Source organism: Hemiscyllium ocellatum, chromosome 33, assembly GCF_020745735.1.
Source record: "Hemiscyllium ocellatum isolate sHemOce1 chromosome 33, sHemOce1.pat.X.cur, whole genome shotgun sequence".
NCBI classification, from domain to species: Eukaryota; Metazoa; Chordata; class Chondrichthyes; order Orectolobiformes; family Hemiscylliidae; genus Hemiscyllium; species Hemiscyllium ocellatum.
The window spans coordinates 11027668-11049273 of NC_083433.1; the positions used below are offsets into that span (position 1 = coordinate 11027668).

The window sequence follows — 21606 nt, forward strand, 5'->3', positions numbered from 1 at the left end:
AGCTAAATTGCCCGTAGTGTTAGGTAAGGGGTAAATGTAGGGGTATGGGTGGGTTGCGCTTCGGCGGGTCGGTGTGGACTTGTTGGGCCGAAGGGCCTGTTTCCACACTGTAAGTCTAATCTAAATTCCTGCTCTTGTATTCTAGCCTTCTTGAAACGAATGCGGACATTGCATTTGCCTTCCTAACTGCCAAATGAGCCTGCATGTTTACCTTAAGAGAATCTTGAACTCTGACTCCTAAGTCCCTTTGCGCTTCAGCTTATGAAACCCTTTCTCCACTTATAAAGTAAAGATTACATTAAGATAGAGGTAGACGAATTCTTCAGGACCAAGGGGGTAAAATGTTATTGTGGACAGGTGGCAATGCAGATTATTTCAATCAGCCACAATCTTATTGAATAGTGGAGAAAGCTTAGAAGGCCAAGTGGCCTATGCATGCTCCTAATCTGTCAGTTTGTGTATTCATCTGCATGAACTTACTTTCAGGACTGTGTTAGCAAAAGGGATGAAGGAGAACAGAATCAATCTGGGTAAAGGAAGTCAAGGTGTCGACTATTGAATTTATTGCTGAGTGAGATAAAATGTTTGAAGAACTAATGAGTTTTGTGGAAGGGAGGCGGTGCAGATTAAAACGCAGCTTTGAATCCACAACCAGTTCAGTCAGTGTTTTGCCAAATGGTGGAGTGAACTTGGAAGGGCTGAATAGCTCTAAATTTCCTTTGGGTGACTGATTTAATTTAATGAGTGACCTTGGCTTGATTGACTCAATGATGGTCGTTTGTACTTCTATTCCACAATTTAATCTTTTCTTTCGCTTCACTATCACACTGGAGGGTCTGCACTGGTGTATCCTGGACAGGGCAATTTCCTCTTCCTGGTGCGTGGCACCCAGCATTCATGGGGTCTGTCCCTGAAGACCCTTTGGTGCCCATCGTGCTTAAATCCAAGGCACCCATTCCTGAGTACAGCATCTTAGCTCCATGAAGCACAAGAAGACACGAGTCTAGTCACGCACAACCGTATTAAAACAGGTTTTTAAAAAAATGCAGAAAGCAGCGAATGAATTATTCATCATTTAAAACACAAAAAGAGGTTAAACTATTTTTTTAGAAAAAAAACGATACAGAGGAAGAATGTGTTTTTTTTTCATTCTGTGGACACAGTATACAACGCAAGTTTTACATTTTGCGAGGGAAGTGGGGCCGATGGGTGGGGGAGGGAAGGGTAGTATTAGGAAAAGAATAACATTTGCAGGACATTATTAAACAATTAAAAATATATAATATATGTAACATCAATACAGAAACACAAATCAGAAACAGTAACAATACCTTTCAGGCCATAACATTGTACAGTTAAAACACATCATTAAAAAAAGTCAATAATAAGTAGTACATAATGAGAGAAAGAGAGAGTGTGTGTGTGTGTATGTGTGTCTGTGAGAGGGATGAAAACATTGCAACTCAGAAAAGTAGTTTACAACAAAAAAGGTTTAAGATGTGCCAACACCGCTGCCTTTAGAAGTAAACTGCAGAAACTTAAAACATAGTTTAAGTGTGCAAGGTGGTCTCCTACACTCCTAGTCATCAAATGTGCCACCCCAGTGGAAAGGGGCTCTGTGACATGTTGAGACACTTCTTAAACCATTACCCCTTACTCTACCTTTCCCACCCCATCACCTAACCATGTTGCATTCATACCCTTCAGTCCCCAACTCTCCTAGTGGTTGCCAGCTCCTGTGGGATTATCCTGGAACCTTCAAAAATTATAAAGGTTCATTGTGGAGGACGTTGCTGAGATTAGTATACCCAGTGGAGAGAAAGAACAATTATATTGGGCATGAAAGATAACTGGATGGAAAATGAAAAAAAAACTGGATTTTGCTTTGGGTTAAAACAAAAATTAGAAAAATAGGGATGAAAAAACCGATAGGTGAGGAGGACATTGTGGCTGTGGGAAAGTGGAAACGTCATGATGATAGATGTGGAGGGTGAGCAGGGGATGAGGCTGTTAGAGATTACTCAATGAAACTTCAGGAATCCATTCAATCAGAGTTGGCTACCCAAGTCCCACTCAGGAATCTTCCAAGTGGTGTCAGACTGACAGTAAGAAACTCAACTGGTTCATTGAGGCACCAACAAGGAGTGGCTTGATCATTCTCTTGAAAAGTCCCTAGAAAAGGGAAGGGGTAGTCCTTCCGAGAATTAATAGCAAATTCCCCTGTTTCTAAAAGAAAATAAAATTCCCCAGGTCCAATCACTCACTTGTTTTTCTCACTCATCTACTTCAGCAGTGAAGGGAATAATCGGGAAACATGCCTTCAAATCACATCATGGAAACTGGGGAATTTTAATTTTAATTGGAAATAAAACCTAGCTGGTTCCCCTTAGGAAGAAAATTTGCTTTCCTCACCCAGATGGGCCTAAATGCAATGTGGCAGACCTGCAGCAATGTGGGTGACTCCTAATTGCCCTCTGAAGTGACCCAGCAAGTCAGTGAAGGGTGGACTGTACACATTGATGCTCACATCCAATGAATAAATAACAGGAGCAACAATTTCAATAGCTTGTTCAGAGGGCAGGACAATAGTGATTTCAGGAAGAATATCCAATGAAAAATCCTTCTTCCCCCTTCCCAAAGTCCCAACTAGTTTTACCAAACCAATGGGCATCTCCCAGGGCATTTCAGGAAGAGTGAATGGTCCAGTTGGCACAACTGATGGTCAACCCTCAGTTTACAACCGCAGCATCCAGTGAGAGGATACAGGCGTGGTTAAGGGATTAGAAAAAATGGCATCACCTGTCTAGGGTTGACAATGCTCCTTGTTTGGGCAGGTGTACCCAAGGTTGACAAATAGGTTAATCTCCAGGGGATGACAATCTTGTGGCACAGCATTAGTGTCCCTACCCCCTAGACCAGGAGGCCTGGGTTCAAGTCCCACCTGCTCTAGAGGTGTGTAATAACATCCCCGAACAGGTCAATCAGAAAAATAGGTTAATCTCCATGGAAAATGTTAGGAGCTAAAACCTGGGAACAAGATCAAGGAAACATTTTGACATTTCAGTCCGAAAGTTTTGGGTTTTTAGTTGTTACAAAGTTTTTTGTGATTGGGAGGTTGTCAATGTGATGAAACCTTCAGGAAATTGTCCAGCCAGAGTTGGCAACCCAATACATCATATAATGCAAGTTCTAGAAGATTCCTGTGCCCCTGGCCAGAAGAAATTTCCCATATCCAAGGGTTACCTACTGTTTGCTCCATTCACACAGACACACAGCCACCAATCCAAACATTGTTGATAAATTAGTGAAAAGTAAACCCTAAAAGTTCTTTTAATCCACAGGATACACAAAAATCATAATGACTCAAATAAATCAACTCTCCCATCCTAGTGATTCAGCTACAGGCTCTTACTTCAGATCACAATCCAGTGACGGTGCTGGTGGACAAGTGCCTGAATGTTGGAATGAAGCTTCAAGATAATGTGCCAACTTTTCTAAACAGCCAATACACCATCGCCATAGCAATGTGTGAACGCAAGAGGAATGTCTGCTTGAGCAAGATAATAGAGACAATAGTAGAGCCGGGGAACAGGACTGACTGGATTACTCTGCAGAAGGCTAGTATGGATACAATGGGCTGATCAGTGCTATTAAGGTTTTTTGGGGGGTCGGGGGTTTAGTGGTGGTGATGAGATGCACAACTTACATTCAGTCAGGCATCAAAATGCCTCAGATGGTATTGCTGGAGAGCTGCACAATCAGAGAATGCCATCTTTTGGTTGGGTCACGAGGCCCCCATCTGTCCTCTCAGGTGGATGTGCTACATAGAAGATTTAGTGGCAGTGTTCTGAAGAACAGGGCCAGGGGAGCTTTGCCTCGACTGGGGTTACATGGATCTTCCAACCTTCAGATGATCCAGTCCTTCACATATTGCTGCTTGTGGGAGCTTGCTGTGCTCAAGTGTTGGCTCTGAGTTTCCCACAATGACAACAAGCAGCTATGTTGCATTGCTATATAGATGCGAATCCACCAGAATTTCACACAGCAAATTGTTTGCTGATTCCAGGTATGGAGGATAAAGCTTGAGAAATTAGGCCAGTAATGTTGGAATTCACAAGAATGAGAGGTGACCTTATTGAACCAGACAGCATCACCTCAGAATAAGGGGTCATACACTTAAGACAGTAGTAAATGAGTAGTAAATGTTTGCTCTGAGGTAGTGAACATGTGGAATTCTTTACTACAGAGATCTGTTGAGGCTGGGTCATTAAGTATACTCAAGGCTGAGATAGACAAGTTGTTAATATGTGAGGAAACAAGAGTTAAGGGAAATAGGTGGGAAAGTAGAGTGGAGGGTTATCAGATCAACCATGATCTCAGAGAACGGTGGAAAAGACTTAATGGGCTGAATGGCCTATTTCTGCTCCTGTGTCTTATGGTCTTATGTACACAACGTGGAAAGGGGAACAAAACTCAGAGACAGAAGAAAGATAAAAAGCAGCATCACTCTCTGGCACATTCATACAGATGGTTGGCTAGGCGTGATATTACCAGAGCCTTTTGGGGTTTCGATGAGGTTAGGATCTCATGCCTAATATTCAAGTGCTCACAAAAACTAATGGGGCAAAAATGTCATTTGTGGATATAGCCATGTGGGAGGGGAAAATTGGAAACCAGACAAGTGTCACATTATGCAGTCAGAAATTGATATCCCAGTTCAGAACAGGGCATCTTTCAGCTAATATCTTCCACTGTGGCCTTCAGATTGACCAGAGATGAAAACGACTGTGTCGTTACAGGTTTACTCTACCCTCTGATCACACTGTCATCCTTCCCCATGACTTGCTTTCGCGCACAAGCCCAGAGAGTCATGGTGTGTGTTCAACCCAGACAGGCATCATAGCTCTGCGCAACACCCTGAGCTGACAGATGCCCCGTGTGAAATCCAACTGAGCCAAGCATCATTGCTCTGCAGTACTGTTCTTCTCAGTCTCTTATCTCCCACTCTCTCAAACACACACACACACACACACACAATGCTGCAGACAGTGGGGGCTTCAATGGCATCAGGAGCAGCAGTTCTGGCTGAATTTCATTTCCATTTGTCCCTCACTTCCAAGGAACTGAAATTATTGCCCAACTCCTGGCAGCAACCGAGATCCACACCCGTAGGGCTGCAGCCATTAGTTCAGGGTGCCCGAGTCAGTTATGCTAAAGTGGGAGGGTTAAACAAGTCCTATCACAGGCAAGTTCATCCCTCCACTTGCTGCCTCTCTGTGTAGGGGTGCACCAATCCATTTTGTTGTAAACTACCTTTCTGAATAAAATAGGACACTTGACAAGTCTCAGAACATATTATATAAACCAGGTACTAATAAGGTCCAGTCAGACTGAACATCACAGCTAAGCAACCTTGCATTTTTTTTTTCCTCTGTTAAGAATTGATTACCTCTCTCAAATATAATATAGTACATGGACATTTGCTCTGTACAATATATACACTGGAGATTTGGCATGTAGCCACTATTTTAAAAAGCGCTTCAGAGAACTCAGCACCCAAGAAGGACAGAATCTAATTTCTTTTTGTAAAATTGTTTTACTGGAAGGAAAGAGAGACATGGAATCAGTAAAATGCATTTAAATAACTTGAAAACTTGATTAAATTATATTCAGCCAGCGTTAGATTTTTTTTGTTTTTTTTTTAAATAGTTAATTCTCTTGTTAAAAGGATGAGGGGGAGATTTTCTTTTAATTGATTAAAATCGGAAAGTAAGGTCCAAAACCTGCTGCAGTGTGTCACACTCAACCTCATCTTAATGAGTTTTTAAATAAAGCTCAAAGCTGCTCCCCGCAGAGTTCCTTTCTTACTGGGATTTCTCCCCTCCCCTGCATCACAACCCACCACCCTTGCCATCCCTGTTTTCCATTCCTGTCCTACATCCACCAAGGTCATGTCAAAGGTCATGTCAACGGGACCCCAGGATGTCTTTCTTTGAAGCAACTGCTAACATTAGACTGTTCATCTTTTTGAGGGGGGTAGGTGGGAGGTTATAAGGTGGTGCAGGGGTGCGGTGGGATTGCCTAACAAGGCCTATTTTCGGAGGGAAGGATTGTCTTCTTTGATTGAGGGACCTGTTTCCAAAGAAATCAATCTTTGGAGTCTTTCGCCCTTCGCAACTGACAGCCATATGTCATATCCATCCCAGACTGGCTGCCATTTCAAATTTCCAATTGCACCCAACCTCCCAGGTCCAGAATAAAATTGTGTTCAGTTGCCACTCATTCTTGAAGATGATAGCTATTTACAGTCATCTGTTCGCTAATATTCAATTACACACTCTCCAAGGAGGCAGCCATCTGTAGTGTCCAACTGCCTCATATCCAGAATGATAGCCATTTTGACTATCCAGTCACATGTCCTCCAGAATGGCAGCCATTTTGACTATCCAGTCACAAGTCCTTTTGAAGGCAGCCATTTTGAGTATTCAGTCACATGCCCACTTGAATGGCAGCCATTTGCAGTGTTGCCCAAAGCTATTCATTAAATATGCAGCACATGGCTGATCCAGCATTTAATCTCACATTCCTACACTTTCATGTCATCTCGGTTCAATTTAACTTATTAAGCACACTAACTTACAAATAGAACCCTCCAGGTTTTTTGTTTACCTGTTGGGATTGGAAAACGGGGTGGGGCCAGTGGGAGGGGTAAGCAACCAAAATGGGAAAACAGACATCAGGGGTCAGTTTTCACTGGCAAACTTGCCCAGTCACCATGGCAACTGCGTAGACTTTATCTGACTGGATAGATTGGCTTCTCAAAACTCTTAACCACATAATTAAGATCAATTTAGAGACAGCACAAGTTAGACAAGCCAGCAATTCACTCCAACCTCCCCCACCCCACCTCACTTCCAATGCCCGAGCAGTAAAAAGAAAAGATTTACATTGGACTTTGAAGTTTCCAAATTAGGAGAGCACTGGAATCTCTGCAGAAACACTTAACGTGTTGACAAGTTGCCTATTTTATATCCTAACTCTGTCCTGGTCAGTTGGCCAGGGGAAAAGTCCAAATATAACATCGCAATCAGATCTCTGCTCAAGTCGCTGGCACACCACATCAGCAGCTCATGAGACAAGCAAAGAAAGCAAGTGACTGAGTAAAATGGCGTATTCGGAGAAAGGGAATCACAACACTCAAGGGAATCCCCAGGAAAAGCCAAGGGGTGCCCAGTGGGACAGTTGGATAGGGAGCATCCCACCCAGGTGGTCAGTCATACGGCCTGATGGTTTACATGTGTGACATTTTTTGCTCACCTCTGACTTTTGTTCTTGCCTCCTACAAAGGGAACAAAAAATCCACGCCCTCTTCCCTGGACCGACCAATAATTAGGTCAAGTTGTTATATTTCAGGAATTTGCCTTTGAAAAGGGGGTGGGGATGTCGAGGGGTGTTAGGATTAAGCAAATGTCAAGGGGCTAGGGGGCTGGGACTGGATGGCATAAAGGAGGTGCGTTCAGGGAACAGGTGAGATTAGTGATGGAGGAGTCAGTACTGGACGACAGATCAGGCTGGATCAGTGATAGTTTACAACTTCCAAATTGACAAGGGTCAGACAGCGACGAGTAGGGGTGGAATGGGGGTTGGGGAGGGAAGAACAAGACAATTATAACTCAGACATTGCCACCCTTACCTCCACTGTCGGCAACCTGCCCAGAGCGGTGAGGTGTCAGCTATCACATATCGGGCTATCCATTATCTCACATATCCAACACTAGGAATAACCAACAGAAGGCAGTCTGCCTTGCTGACCACATGAGACCCGGATCGGATCAGATCAGAGTAAAAGGAGGCAGTGCTCCAACCAATATTGACTATTTCTTTAGAAAATTTGGAATCTGAGGAAAATTGAGAGCGAGGGAGTGGATTGTGATTAAAGGCAAGGATATGATCATAGTTTACTTTCCCGAAGGGGTTGAATTCATTTTTGTTTTTAAAAGACAAATCGTGACAGGCAGTCTGACCTAAACCTAAATGAAAGTTTGTCTTTTTCAAAAAATAAAAGAAAATGTAACCTTTGTCTTAATGTTGTTTTTCTTTTTTTTTAAACACTGTTTCTTTTTCTCTGCTACACTTCAGGTCACTATGGCCAGTGTGGAAGCCATTTTGATCACTGACCCCATCCCATCTCACCCCATCCCCTCAAACACCCACCTTCCAGCTGTGTTTTTTTACGCAGTTTCACCAGTGAGAAAAGAAACCGTTAATCAACTAGATTAATACGTGACCCTCAAACGGAGCATTGGTGAGTAGGCCACAACTCATCTCACCGAATGGCAGACAGCATGTTCGGAAGGTGGGTGAGGTGGAGGGGTTGCAAAAAAAGGAACTACCACTTTTTTTTTTGCAAGGCTTTCAACTCGGCATTTCCCCCACACTCCTTCCTCCCAGCATGCCCCACATCTGCTGCCATTTTCATAAAGCCTCAATGTCCCTCAATACTCTGAGAGCAGGTCGAGGCCTAGGCTGTCAGGATTTATCTGAGGGGCAAGGAAGAAAGTCATAAGTCATTCAACAATCCTAACTGAATATTTTTGTACTGAAATCACTGCACAGCAACAACAACAATCCCAAAAAATAAAACCGTAAATCCGGTGATGAAAGTCAGGCCAGCTCCACTGATCACTGATGTCAAGTCCTATGTCCTTTCGGATTGGACATAGAGTCCAGCGTCGGAGGGAGGGACAGGGACTGGGAACAACATGGTGGCAGTAAGGGGGGATCTGGGATGGAGTGGAGGGGGAATGGAGGAATGAGAGAAAGAAAAAGGATAGTCCTGGGCAGCCTTGTTGATCACGGGAGATGTCACGCACACTGCTGCTGCACCTGTGTAAGGAGCTCGCTGAACGAGTCAAAGAGTTTCTCCAGCCACGCTACATTCCGCATACACTGCTGCACAATCTCCTCCTGGCCCAGGTCCTCATTCACCTCCGACAGAGTGTCCGTCTGCAGAAAGAGACAGAAAGCAAATGCAACATCCAAACACCATCACCTGTGCATTCTAATTGGCCCAGGGGTAAGCTGTGGGGCACTATAAGCTCTCCAAGCTTCCCTGTCACTCAAAAATAAACTCAAAGTCTCAAACATATTCCTTTTGTTTGCAGAGAGTGGGTCTCTGATTCCGAATGTGTGTTGCTTCAAGTGAGCATAGACAAGCCACATTACAAGCCCATCTGATAAACTGAAGCCAACACCTCAGACAGAAATGTTTTACCACCCAGTCAGCACCCTTTTCTCCTGTGGTACAAAATGTTGCAATCAGTTGAAATTTGGCATTCTTACATTCATCCATAGCAGTGGAAGATGAAAAGCTTTGGCAGTACCTCTCTTGCATCAGTAATATTCAAAACCTGTACAACCACGGGACTTTATAATCGCAAATCTGCATTATTTTTTGACCATCTTTAAAGGCTATTTACTCTCCCAATCTGGTTTTTGACTACAAAAAAAAAAGCAAACAACAATGAGAAAATGTTTGTACTGATGTGGATAGCTAGAGAAAAAAAAATCAGAGGTGTAGAGCACGGAAAGAGCTAGCATGCAGAGATGGAACAAATGGCCTCCTCCTGAGTTTCAAAGCATAAATCTTGCTCTTGTTGTAAATTTAGTGAGAATCCTGCAGTTCTCACTAATTTTACAACATCTGTCATGTTGTGTCGTAAATGCTCAGGTCATCACCTCAAGGTCCTTACACTTATCAAATGGTACAGGGATCTCTAGATAGCCACTGTCCTCCTTTCAGTATTCTATTAAGTTTTAACCCGTTATCTATTGTTCTGATGCCCTCTGCTCTTTGCAAGAATGGGAGTGGGGAGAGGCAGACAGGGAGTTCCTATGTGATTGACAGTTGCTAACCATGACAGTGGCATAGTAGGAACTTCATTGAACTCGTATGCTATTGTTCAGGGGTCATGAGTTCAAATCAGCCCATGGCAGCTAGTGGAATTTGATTTCAATTAATAAAATCTGGAATTTAAACTAGTCTCAACAAGGCTTAACCATAAAACTATAATCAATTGTTGCAAGAGACCACCTTGTTTAGTTAACCTCCCTGAGGGAAAGGGATCCGCCGTCCTTACAGCTATTTGTGACTCAAGACCCTTAGCTAGGTGGTTAATTCTTAACTACCATCTGAAATAGCCCTAGCAAGCCACTCAGTTAAGGGATAGGCAACAAATACCGGCCTGGTCAGTGACACTCGTATCTATGAAATACTTTTTTAAAAAAGTTTGGGCATTGAATTTCAGGGCTTTTTAAAAGTTTATTCACAGGATGTAGGGCTTTCTGGTAAGATCAGCATTTATTACCCATTTTTAACTGATTGTGGAAAGGGTCTGAGTTCTAGGGAGAGGTTGGACCTAGGACTTTTTTCTTTCGAGTGTAGGAGACTGAGGGGGGATCTTATAGAAGTGTATATGACCATGAGAGGCATGGATAGGGCGAGAGCACTCAGTCTTTTTCCCAAGGTTGGGGAATCAAGGACTAAAGGGCATCAGTTTAAGGTCAGAAGGAAAAGAATAAAAGGGAACCTGAGGGGCAACCTTTTCACACAGAGGGTGGTACACATGTGGAATGAGCTGCCAGAGGAAGTGGTTGAGGCGGGTACATTAACAACATTTAAAAGGCTTTTGGAAAATACATGGATAGGAAAGGTTTAGAAGGATATTGGCGAAGGGCAGGGAAATGGGATTAGCGTGGATGGACATTTTGGTCGGCACGGACCAGTGTGGACCAAAGGGCGTGTCTCCATGCTGTAGGACTCTCTATGACCTTCTTAAATACCATTTTAAAATGGCTTTGGTTCTGGTGGTCTGAGGGCACATACAGGTCAGACTGGGTCAGTACAGCCGATTTCCTTCTCTAAAGAACCTAATTTAAAGCAGATGGAAACTCAGTAGCAACCATTGCAACCCAGTAATTTAATCTTTACGATCTTTATTTTAGATTTTATTTAATCAATTGAACACAAGTTCCCTGGTTGCCATGGAGGCATTCAAACTCAAATCACTCAGGCCCCTGATATCCATTTTCACACAATAACCACTGTGCTGCTGAATCCCTAGTCGCTATCTTTTCTTGCATTGAAAGCTTGGTTTAATTTTAGCTCATAATAGTTCTTTCAAAAATGGATCATGAAAGATGGGGCAGCCATGTTAAAACCAGTCACCAGTCATGGCACAATTTCTGAGAAAAAAAGAATTTGTTCTTAAAAATACTCTGATGTCTGTATCACAAGCTAAGGAGTAAACAATTCCTACAGCTCTATATGGTCACAGTTAAACATCGAATTGATTATTCCAGTTTTGGAAGCCTGAGTTAAAGGCTTTGCGTCTCCATCAGAGATTTAAATGTCCGCCTGTCACCAAAGCAGGGGACAGGTTTAATTATGAATGAAACTAATGTCCTGCAGTGCCAATCTGCCATCCTCCCTCTACCTATCACACCTTCTGACCAGGTCAATATTATCACCAAGCCCCTGATTACCCCAAGGGTTGAGAGGCATTGGAACTTCTTGTCACAGTATATTTAAGACTGTGATAGATAGATTGTTGATCAGTAGGGATTCAAGGGTTATGGAGAAAGGGCAGGAAAGTGGACATGAGGAATGTCGGATCAGCCGTGGTCCCACTGAATGGCGAAGCAGGCTTGAGGGACCGAATAGCCTTCTCCTGTTCCTATTTCTTATGGTCTTGTTGAGAATCAGATTGTATAGGACTGGAATATAAACAGAAAATATCAGAACAGCTGGCCAGGCATCCGTGCAGGGACAGACCAGAAAACGGAGTTAAGGTTTCAGGTCTGTCACCTTTCACCAGAACACGTTTATAACACTCCATATTACACTGACAGTTACTCTCCCTAAAAGGGACAGGATTGTTAGCACCGTGAGTTATTATGGCCCAATGCCCCCAGGCTGGTTCTCTGCAGGGGAATCCACTTTGTCCCATTTTCCTACTTATCACTGTAGCCCTGCGGTGTTATTTCTATGGATCCATCCAATTTCCTTTTGGGAATCCCCGATAGTTTCCACCTCATCCTCATCATGGGCTGAGTTCCAGCTCACGTGTAAAAGGAACCTCTCTACAAAACAAAGCCCTGGCAACAGATTTTCTGGTGTTAACCAGATTGAGAAGAATTCAACTGAGCAATCAGTCTTTAACTCACTACAGTACCATAATCTATAACTGGGCTTATAATGTAATTCACTGCTTCTCTGAATGGAGTACCTCCTTCCTGAAGAGACAAAGATCTTCAAACGAAGCTCATAAAATGAGTTGGCGAATGACAATTTAGAGAACCCTTCCTGGCACAAGGATGCTCTCTCCCAGACAGTACTCTGGTGGGCCTGCACCGCATGAACTATAGCAGTTCAAGGCAGCTCATCACCACATTATCCGGAGCAATTAGAGAGGGGCAACAGAAGTCAGCGATGCCTTCTTTCACACAAAAATAAACCAATCGGAAACACTGAACGAAGCTAGCCATTTGGCCCACTGAGCCTGCTTGTGAGTGTGAACCAATAGCAAGCACTTCACTTTCTGACTGATCTCCTCATCACAGAGCTGGGGAATGGAACTCCACTAAAGGAAGTCATTCATTTCTGCTGTCTGTACTAGGAGACAAGGAAGTTAGATCAATGAGCCACCATCCATGCTTCAAAGAAAGCCCAGACAGAGGGAATTCATATGGATTGTTTTGTGGCTTACACAAGTAGATCAGACAGTATGGGAAGATGCCATTCGGCCCACTGTGCCTGTCCCTGCTCTTTGCCAGAACAACCCTATTAGATCCACTTCACCTGCACTTGCTGTATTTCCCTATGAATCTTTCTTTGCAAGTATTCGTCCAATTCACTTCTGAAATTTGACTGAATCAAATTTCCACTGCCTTTTTAAGGTAGCACATTCTAAATTACAACAACACATCACAATACACTTTTAAAAAAATCCTCACACCGCTTCTGGTTCCTTGACCAATCACATAAAATCCATATCCTTGATGACCAGCCCTCCTGCCATTTGCCCCTATTTGCTCAATCAAAATCCTTTGTAATGATGAAAAGTGCCGTAAAATCCACCTTCTGAGGAGAATAACTCTGGCTCCTCTAATTCCTCCACATTACCGAGGGATAGGCGTTTGGTGAGATGATGGCAGGGAGTTAGGTGGGGAGGGGTAACAAGAATAGATTAAATGTTGCATTTAGGAGGATGAGAAGAATTGAACAAGAGAGGAAACCAGCTCACCTGCTCCTTACAATGCAGTAATGTGTGGTATTTGTAGTGATGGAGGGAGTGGAACAAAGTGTAAAACTGCAATTTCTCTGCCTCCACTTGGAAGTCCTGGAAAACAAAGCAAAGGACGGTCTCAGTGATCGATGAGGGCACAGCATGGGTACTGCCAGTCTGTAGACACCCTGCAAACCAGCCAGCAACCACCTCCCCTCCTCAAATGTGCACAGACAAACCCAAAGGTAGATAGGGAAAAAAAAATCATTGTTTCACCAAACCTATACCTGATGGTCACAGCCATCTGATTAGACAGATCCCACCCAATCCCACACTCTTCCTTTTCCCAACTTCCCCACCCATTTGGTTATCCAATCACCTGGGAGAGGCTGTAAACCAAAAACAAAAAGGGGGTAATCACATTCCAGAAAAATTCATCACCGTCTCTTTCAGGCTATCAAAACCAGTCCAGGAGAATACAGCGTTACTGATGTGACCTCTATCCCAGTGAAGAATTCTGTTTGAAAAGGAGATTGCTGAGTGCAAGTCCAACTTATTGATTTGCTAATGTGCAAGAGAGAATGTTTGAAAGTGAGCTAGTCTCGATGATAGTGAACTGCAATAATAGAATTCAAACAGCCACACTAGTATCGAATACTTGCATAGAATTACAGGGCGGAGGGAGGCCAGTCGGCCTATCATGTTTGCAACAGCTCTTCAAATGGGCATCATTAATTAGTGCCAATCTCCTTCCTTTTTTCTCATACCCTGGCACACTATTTCTACTCAAATAATCACTGAATGTTCTCTAGAATGCCTCAATTTAACTGGTCTCCAGCACAAGTTCCTGGCAGTGCACTCCATCAAGACTCACTGAGTGAAAAAAAACTTTTCCTTCCACATCATATTTGTTCCTTTTGCAAATGACTTTTAAGTCTATCCTCATGCTATTGTTCCTTTTACAAGCGGGAACAGTTTCCCCTTATCTACTCTATCCAGTCCGCTCATTCTTTTAGATATCAGATCTCCTCTCAGCATTCTTCTCTCCAAGGGAACCAGTCCCAGTTTCTTCAATCTATCCTCATCATTATAGTGTCTCATTCCTGTAAATCACATCTGTACCCTTTCCAATGCAACTTTCTTACAACGTAAGATGCTGGAAACCAGAGTTTAGATCAAAGTGGTGCTGAAAAAGCACAGCAGGTCAGGCAGCATCCGAGGAGCAGGAAAATCAATGTTTCAGGCAAAAGCCCTTCATCAGGATTCCTGATGAAGGGCTTTTGCTCGAAATGTCGGTTTTCTTGCCTTTCCTACAACGTGGCGACCACAAGTATACATGACACTCCAGCTGAGGTCTAACAAGTGTTTTATACCACTGATGGGACCCATTTCTACACCACTGAAGTGAAAAGGAACAGATTTTTGAGCACCAAATATCATTTGATTCTTCAGCATTGGTTAATGACTAAAAATTATTTTCCCCGGTCACTTTTGTTGGCCAACGCATTTGGTGAAAATGAGGGGTAGAGCCTGAAAATGCTTAATTTTAAGTGATTTATATCAAAAAACAGAGATATCACTATTACTAAATAGTGTGTGCCTTTGCAGCAAGTCCCCAAGGTGTAAAGCATCAAACACAGCATAGATTTATTAGAGATAATCAGGCAGCCAGGAGATGAAAAGGCCCATTACCCTTTGCTGCATACAAAACATTCACTTATTTGGAGTCCTTTGCGTTTTCTCTCCTGCCTTTTCTTTTTATTTAACAAGGGATACAAAACTACAGCAAGTAAAATCAGTTGGCAGGCAGGCTCAAGAGGTAAATGACCACCTCTTGCAACTACATTCCGACGTCTCTGACTCAGGTACAATTTCATGGGTCTTCTTGTGTTCAGCAGAATGGCCATGAAAGTTGGGAGAGCGACAGGTCAATTAGCTATTCAACACAACAAGCATTAGAAATAACCCTTCCAACCATCCTCATATTCCCCCCAAACCCCCAATGTCACTGATGCAATGCGACTTTTGTTTTGGAAAAATGGGGTTCACTATGCAGCACCATCCATCCCACACCTGGACCCTCTCTAGGACATTGGATTGCACTGTTAAACTCAACGGCCTCCCTCCCAAAATAGCCAGGGCTAACTGGACTGGTGCCCTACCTGTGTCCGTGGTACATTCTTCTTTAGTTGGTTGAGTGTCTTCCGGTTATAGGGTGTCCCAGCCACTTTTAACTTCACCGAGCTGGCCGGGTTGTCCTTGCGGTCCGCATCGCAGTCCTCAACAACCAGTTGGGGGAACGCTTGAAGCCCCTCCTGTAACACACCAGACGCAGATGGCCAAAACGTCACCCAATGGTCTAGATTCTCCAGTCCACAGACCAGCAAAGCTCACAGCACTAATGAACTATAAATGCTGCAGCAACATCCCACAAGGGTCATTTGCACAGTGAGACTCGAATTCGTCAAAGATTTACTTTCCAAGATGCCTGCCATTCACAAGTGGCATCTCATTGTCCACCTGCATTGAGTGGAATGAACTTGCTGGATATGCGTGGTAAATACAAGAATGTTAAGTCCTACGCATCCCAGTCTAAATGACTTTTTAATAACATGATAATTGTTCATTAGTCCCTGTCAACCTCTCTGGCACTGAAAGGTAACTACTCTAAGTGAGAAGTCTTATTCCTTTGGGTTTTAATTATTGTTAGAGATTAGTAAATTCTAACTTTAAAATGTTGAAAACTATTCATTTTCCTTTCTCGCTCTCTTAATTTTTCGTCCTCTCTGTGTCTCTAACCAACTTGAGTTTAATTCATGCACTTTAAGTTAAACATTTTCTCAGGCCTTGCGCTGCTAATTTCTTCCTCCTTCGATCTGATAGATTAAGTCAATGTTCTAGTTGCTCATCCTGCAGACACACGTTCCAGGTGTCCTGTTTTCCTTGCTGCAACTTTGTCAGTTCACATCATGGTGACAATTTTAAAGATCTAAATGTGACAAGAGCATATCTGGCAGCAGACAAATTAAGTGCCATGCTAAAACAGAAATTTGTCCAAATATTGGATTCAATTCTTAGCAATCTCACTGACCTGACAATGCATTTTCTTTATTAATTCATGGGACGTTAGGCCACATTTATTGTCCATTTCTAGTTGCCCCGGAGAAAGAGTATTGAATCATTACAGTCCTGGGGGTATAGGACACCCAGTACAGGTAGGGAGGGAATTGCAGAAACATGCACAGTGGTTAGCACTGCTGCCTCACAGCGCCTGAAGACCCGGGTTCAATTCCCGACTCAGGCGACTGACTGTGTGGAGTTTGCACGTTCTCCCCGTGTCTGCGTGGGTTTCCTCCGGGTGCTCCGGTTTCCTCCCACAGTCCAAAGATGTGCGGGTCAGGTGAATTGGCCATGCTAAATTGCCCGTAGTGTTAGGTAAGGGGTAATGTAGGGGTATGGGTGGGTTTCGCTTCGGCGGGTCGGTGTGGACTTGTTGGGCCGAAGGGCCTGTTTCCACACTGTAAGTCTAATCTAAAAAATGACTCAGCCACAGTGAAGGAACAGCGATAAAGTTCAAACCCAGGATGGCATGTGGCTTGGGGAGATACCTCAAAAATGGTGGTACCTTCACGTATTATCTCTACCTAGGCCTTAGAGTTTATAGGGTTGGAAGATGCTGTCTAAGGGGCCTAGGTGTGTTATGGCTGTGTTGTATCAGTGGTGAAGGGAGTTAATATTGAAGGAGGTGGATGCAATGTCAATCAAGCAAAATGCTTTGTCCTGGACGGTGTTAAGCTTTTCAAGTGTTATTGGAGTTGCACCCATCCAGGCAAATGGAGAATATTCCATCATACTCTGAATTGTGTGTTATAGATAAACAGAACTGACCTTGGGGATTCAGGTGGTGAGTTACTAACTGCAGAATTCCTAGCCTCTCTGTCCAAATCTTGTAACCGCATTACTTAGATGACTGGTTTAGCACATTTTCTGGTCCATGATAACACTCAGAATATTGATATTGGGCGATTCAGTGATCACAATGTCAATGAGTGTTAAGGGAAAATGGTCAGATTCTATTTGTTGGAAATGGTCATCACCTAGCATTTGTATGGCACAAATATCACCTATCACTATCAGCTTAACCCTGAATGTTAAGTAACATTATTCACTAGATTGGTACCAATAATGTACATTTGTGTTGATTTACTTTCTAATTTAGTTCTTTCTTTCCTCAGTACGGAGGCACACAGTGCAGCTTAGTTGTCTTTAATGCCATGTGTATGAGTTTGTCACCTGGCTTGACAGTTTTCCGTAAGTAAACAGTATTTATACGTAATACGTAATGGATGTCAAGGACTCTGGAGTACGTACGGAGGGCTTTTGCTGGTTAATCAGGAATATAAGAACTTACCTAATCTGATATGAATAAGAGTAATTGCGACTGCTTTTATTTCAGTAGTTAAGAAGATAATTACTAAGGATTTAAAAATTACGATAATACTGGGAGTTGACATAAGACAGGATAGGTCAAATGGCCTCCTTTTGTCCTGTAAAATTCTATGATTCTAAATAAGGAGCAACCATTTCCACCTATAGGATAATTGGTAATCAGAGGTCATAAATGCATGATAATTGGCTATAGAATCAGAAAAGAGACGTGGAGCTTTGACTTTTATTTTAAAACACAGCCAGTTTTTGTGATGCACATAAAGAGATCATAGGACATCACTGGCAAGTCCTGTATTTGTTGTCAATTCTTAATTGCCTTTGGACTCAGTGACTGGTGAGGCCATTTTCAGAGGGCAGTTAATAGCTAGTCACATCCCAGATAGGCCATATCCAGTAAGGATGGTGCACTTGCTTTCCTGAAGGGCATTTATGAACAAGAAGGATTTTACAACAATCCATGATGGCCTCACCATTACTGGGGCTACAATATATTTTATGTAGCAGGTTCTTTATTAATTGAGTTCGAACCAACTAATTTGAACACATGCCCCACAGGAGCATCAGCCTGGGCCACTGAATGACAATCATGTGATCTTACCACAACATCACGGTGGCACAGTGGTTAGCACTGCTGCCTCACAGCGCCTGAGACCCGGGTTCAGTTCCCGACTCAGGCGACTGACTGTGTGGAATTTGCACGTTCTCCCCGTTTCTGCGTGGGTTTCCTCCGGGTGCTCCGGTTTCCTCCCACAGTCCAAAGATGTGCGGGTCAGGTGAATTGGCCATGCTAAATTGCCCGTAGTGTTAGGTAAGGGGTAAATGTAAGGGTATGGGTGGGTTGCGCTTCGGCGGGTCGGTGTGGACTTGTTGGGCTGAAGGGCCTGTTTCCACACTGTAAGTAATCTAATCTAATCTCTCCTCAATGTTAACTTCCAAAAGGGACTAAGATACATAATTGTAAAGGAAAAATTTGCAGGGATTAAGGAGTGAACACATGCAGAGATGGCCACCAACACCTCAAATTTAAGTGTCTCAACCCTCATCGCTTCCCTGCTTCTGTACCCTTCATCACTACCTTCTAAGAATTGTGTTCTTTCCAAGTGTGGACCCTTGTGAAATGCCAACAGCATTTGCCCCTCTGTTGGCAGCTATATCTTCAGAAAGCTGGGTCTAAGCCCACAATCTCCTCCTTAAACCCCTCCACCTTGCTATCTTTTCTGTTAAGATGTTCCTTAACAGGCTAATGTTTGGTCGATTAAGCTCCTGAGAAGTGTCCTGAGGCATTTTTACACGTCATAAGCATTTTATTGTATCTAATGTTTACAATTACACAAGAATTAGAAGAGTAGGTCATTTGGCCCCTCAAGCCTACTCTGTAGTTCAATGACATCATGGCTGATCTGCTTATGGCCTTAGCTCCACTTGCCTGCCTGTTCCCTTGCACCCAAACTCCCTCATCGAACAATAATCTGTCTAACTTGGCATTGAATGGCCCAGCCTCCACTGCTTGGAAGGAGAGAAATAAATAATGCCCTGAACTCTGTCATAAATGGAAGACCCTTACTTGTTAAATTGTGCTCCCTGGACTCCAGCACTGGGGGGAATATACCCTCAGCAGCCACTTTGTCAAGCCCCCTCAAGATTTTATGTTTCAATAAGATCCTGTCTCATTCTTCTAAATTCCAAAGGGTGTAGGCCCAAACTGCACAGCTTTTCCTCCTAAAACAATCCATTTCATCCCAGGAAGGTTGTTTTTTTCACACTGAGCAAAGTAGTTAAACAAAGGAGCCATTGAGGAGCTCCGTCCTTATCTGTGTGATGTGAACTCCACACCTTCATGTCCCATGGACCCTCAAGCTGTATTCTTTACTTAAATAAGCAATCGACACAGATACCTGGAGTGAGGAGCTCAGAGACACTCTTTTTGTCACGCGTTTCTTATGTTCTGTTAAAATTCCATCAATTTTCCTCATGGTTGGTAAATAAAGTTCATCTACAGCCAAAAAGCAAAGACAAAATCAGCAACCAAACCCCAGAGCAGTTTAATTCCTTTTTTCTTGTATTTTGATGGGATGTGGGCATTGCTGGCAAGGCACCCATTTGTTACCTGCCCCTAATGGCCCATGGACTAGGTGGATTGTTTGTCCATTTCAGCGGACAATTAAGTGTCAACCATATTGCCCTGGATCTGCAGTCACATGATACCAGCCTGGGTAAGGACAGCAGATTTTCTTCCCTAAACGGATGGGTTTTTACAACCACCGATCAAAGTTGTCATGGTCACCAGTACTGGGACTACCTTCATACTTAAAATTCCAGCAGCTGCTAGGGTGGGATTTGAACCCATGCCCCAAAACATTTACATGGGTCTCCACTTTACTAACCTAGTCCCCTTAACACCACGCCACCCTCTACCCCACAACATTTTCAGACACTTTGACAAGTTTTCCTTTTAAAACTCATATCTCAAACACACCCAAGAGTGGGTTCTGTAAGGGACAGATCAGTAACAGAAACAGTGAACGAGACATGAAGAGACGAGAGGGATTGTGTCGGCTCAAAAGACACAGCTAAGGGGGCTTGAGAAGGGTAGTAATGGAGAGGAGAAAACTAAACGAAGTGAAAACAGTAAAGTGGAGTGGAAACAACAGCAAATGAGGCTGAATATTCTCACTCAAAACATATACAGAGTTTACAATTTCATCATAGTTCCTACCATTGTTGGCCTCAATTGTCTCGATCATGGCTGGGTCAAGGGCCGCACTGACTAATAGTTCAATGTAACTCTTGTACATCTCCTTCATGGCTCGTGTATTCAGAATGCGGCCAGTTGGGATCCGTTCTGCAGGACAGAGACGCATTCTGATTAATCGTCTGTGTTCAAATTAAAACACACCATTTACTTCACAAATGCAAAACCCAAATGACAGACTCCTCATTTGCTGAGTTTAAGGCGAGTTGTGTGCTACTGAGCCTGTAGCAGGAGGTCTCCTCAGGGATGTGTTTGTGTCTCTGCACTGATATATTGTTGTTGGTCTATTTACCAAGAAGGTGTCTGTCTTCCTCAAACATTTAATGCCATTTCTTTGTTCAATACAAACTCCAAGCTGCTCACTCTCCTTCCAAATCAACTTTTCTGGTGGAAACCAGCCTCTCTTTTCAATAAACCATCACCCAATCACCCAAATAATCTACAAAACAAACAATTAACAAGCACAAACAAAAACTGAAATTGCTGGAAAAGCTCAGCAGGTCTGGCATCATTTGTGGACAGAAAGCTGAATTAACGTTTCGGGTCCAGTGACCCTTCCTCAGAAGGAGCACTGCGCCTACTGGGCCATAACAAAACGAAGGGGAAGGTAGGGAGAGGGGGAGGCAACTAAGTTGAAATGGAGTTGATGGGAAAATAATGCACTCCACATCCCACAGTGCCCACTTCTCTCTAAAGGAAAGCCAGCTGTCTTTATTTAAATCAACCTATTCAGAAATGTTATTATACACCGCTGGAGTTTGAAGCCAAGCAACCTGGCCCAGAGGTAGGGACACTACCACAACAACCTTCCAAATAATCTTTTTAGTTTTCTTTTACTATCCAGATGTGCTGTTGCACCAAACTGAACATTTATTTTCCTATGACTAAGTCACCCGTGAATTTTGATTCATCTGTTAAACCCCACTACTAAATCACCCACGTTTTTCAATTAGTTGGTTTCCAGTGCAAAACCCATTCAACCTACGTTCCAATGAGTATCAGCTGCGCTCTCCGAGCTCTGGCAAACATTCTGCATCATCCTTAAAGGGACCAGCATTTACATTTTCATCCACATATGTGTCAGAGGTTTGTATCGAGGTCAAGTGGTAGAATTTGAAT

The 21606-nt window shown here is 43.2% G+C and overlaps 1 protein-coding gene across 1 annotated transcript in view; it reads right to left on the minus strand.

The window, feature by feature from the left end:
• Positions 1–1060: 1060 nt before the first annotated feature.
• LOC132831478 (proline-rich protein 12-like) overlaps positions 1061–21606 on the minus strand; it is an 84485-nt gene continuing 63939 nt past the window's right edge. Inside the window, exons 13-17 of the mRNA XM_060849641.1 lie at positions 20452–20577; positions 19631–19728; positions 15449–15601; positions 13305–13400; positions 1061–9006 (exon numbers count right to left, since the gene is read on the minus strand). Coding sequence (XP_060705624.1) covers positions 8866–9006; positions 13305–13400; positions 15449–15601; positions 19631–19728; positions 20452–20577 — 614 coding nt within the window. The 3' untranslated portion in view covers positions 1061–8865. The remainder of the gene's footprint in view (positions 9007–13304; positions 13401–15448; positions 15602–19630; positions 19729–20451; positions 20578–21606) is intronic.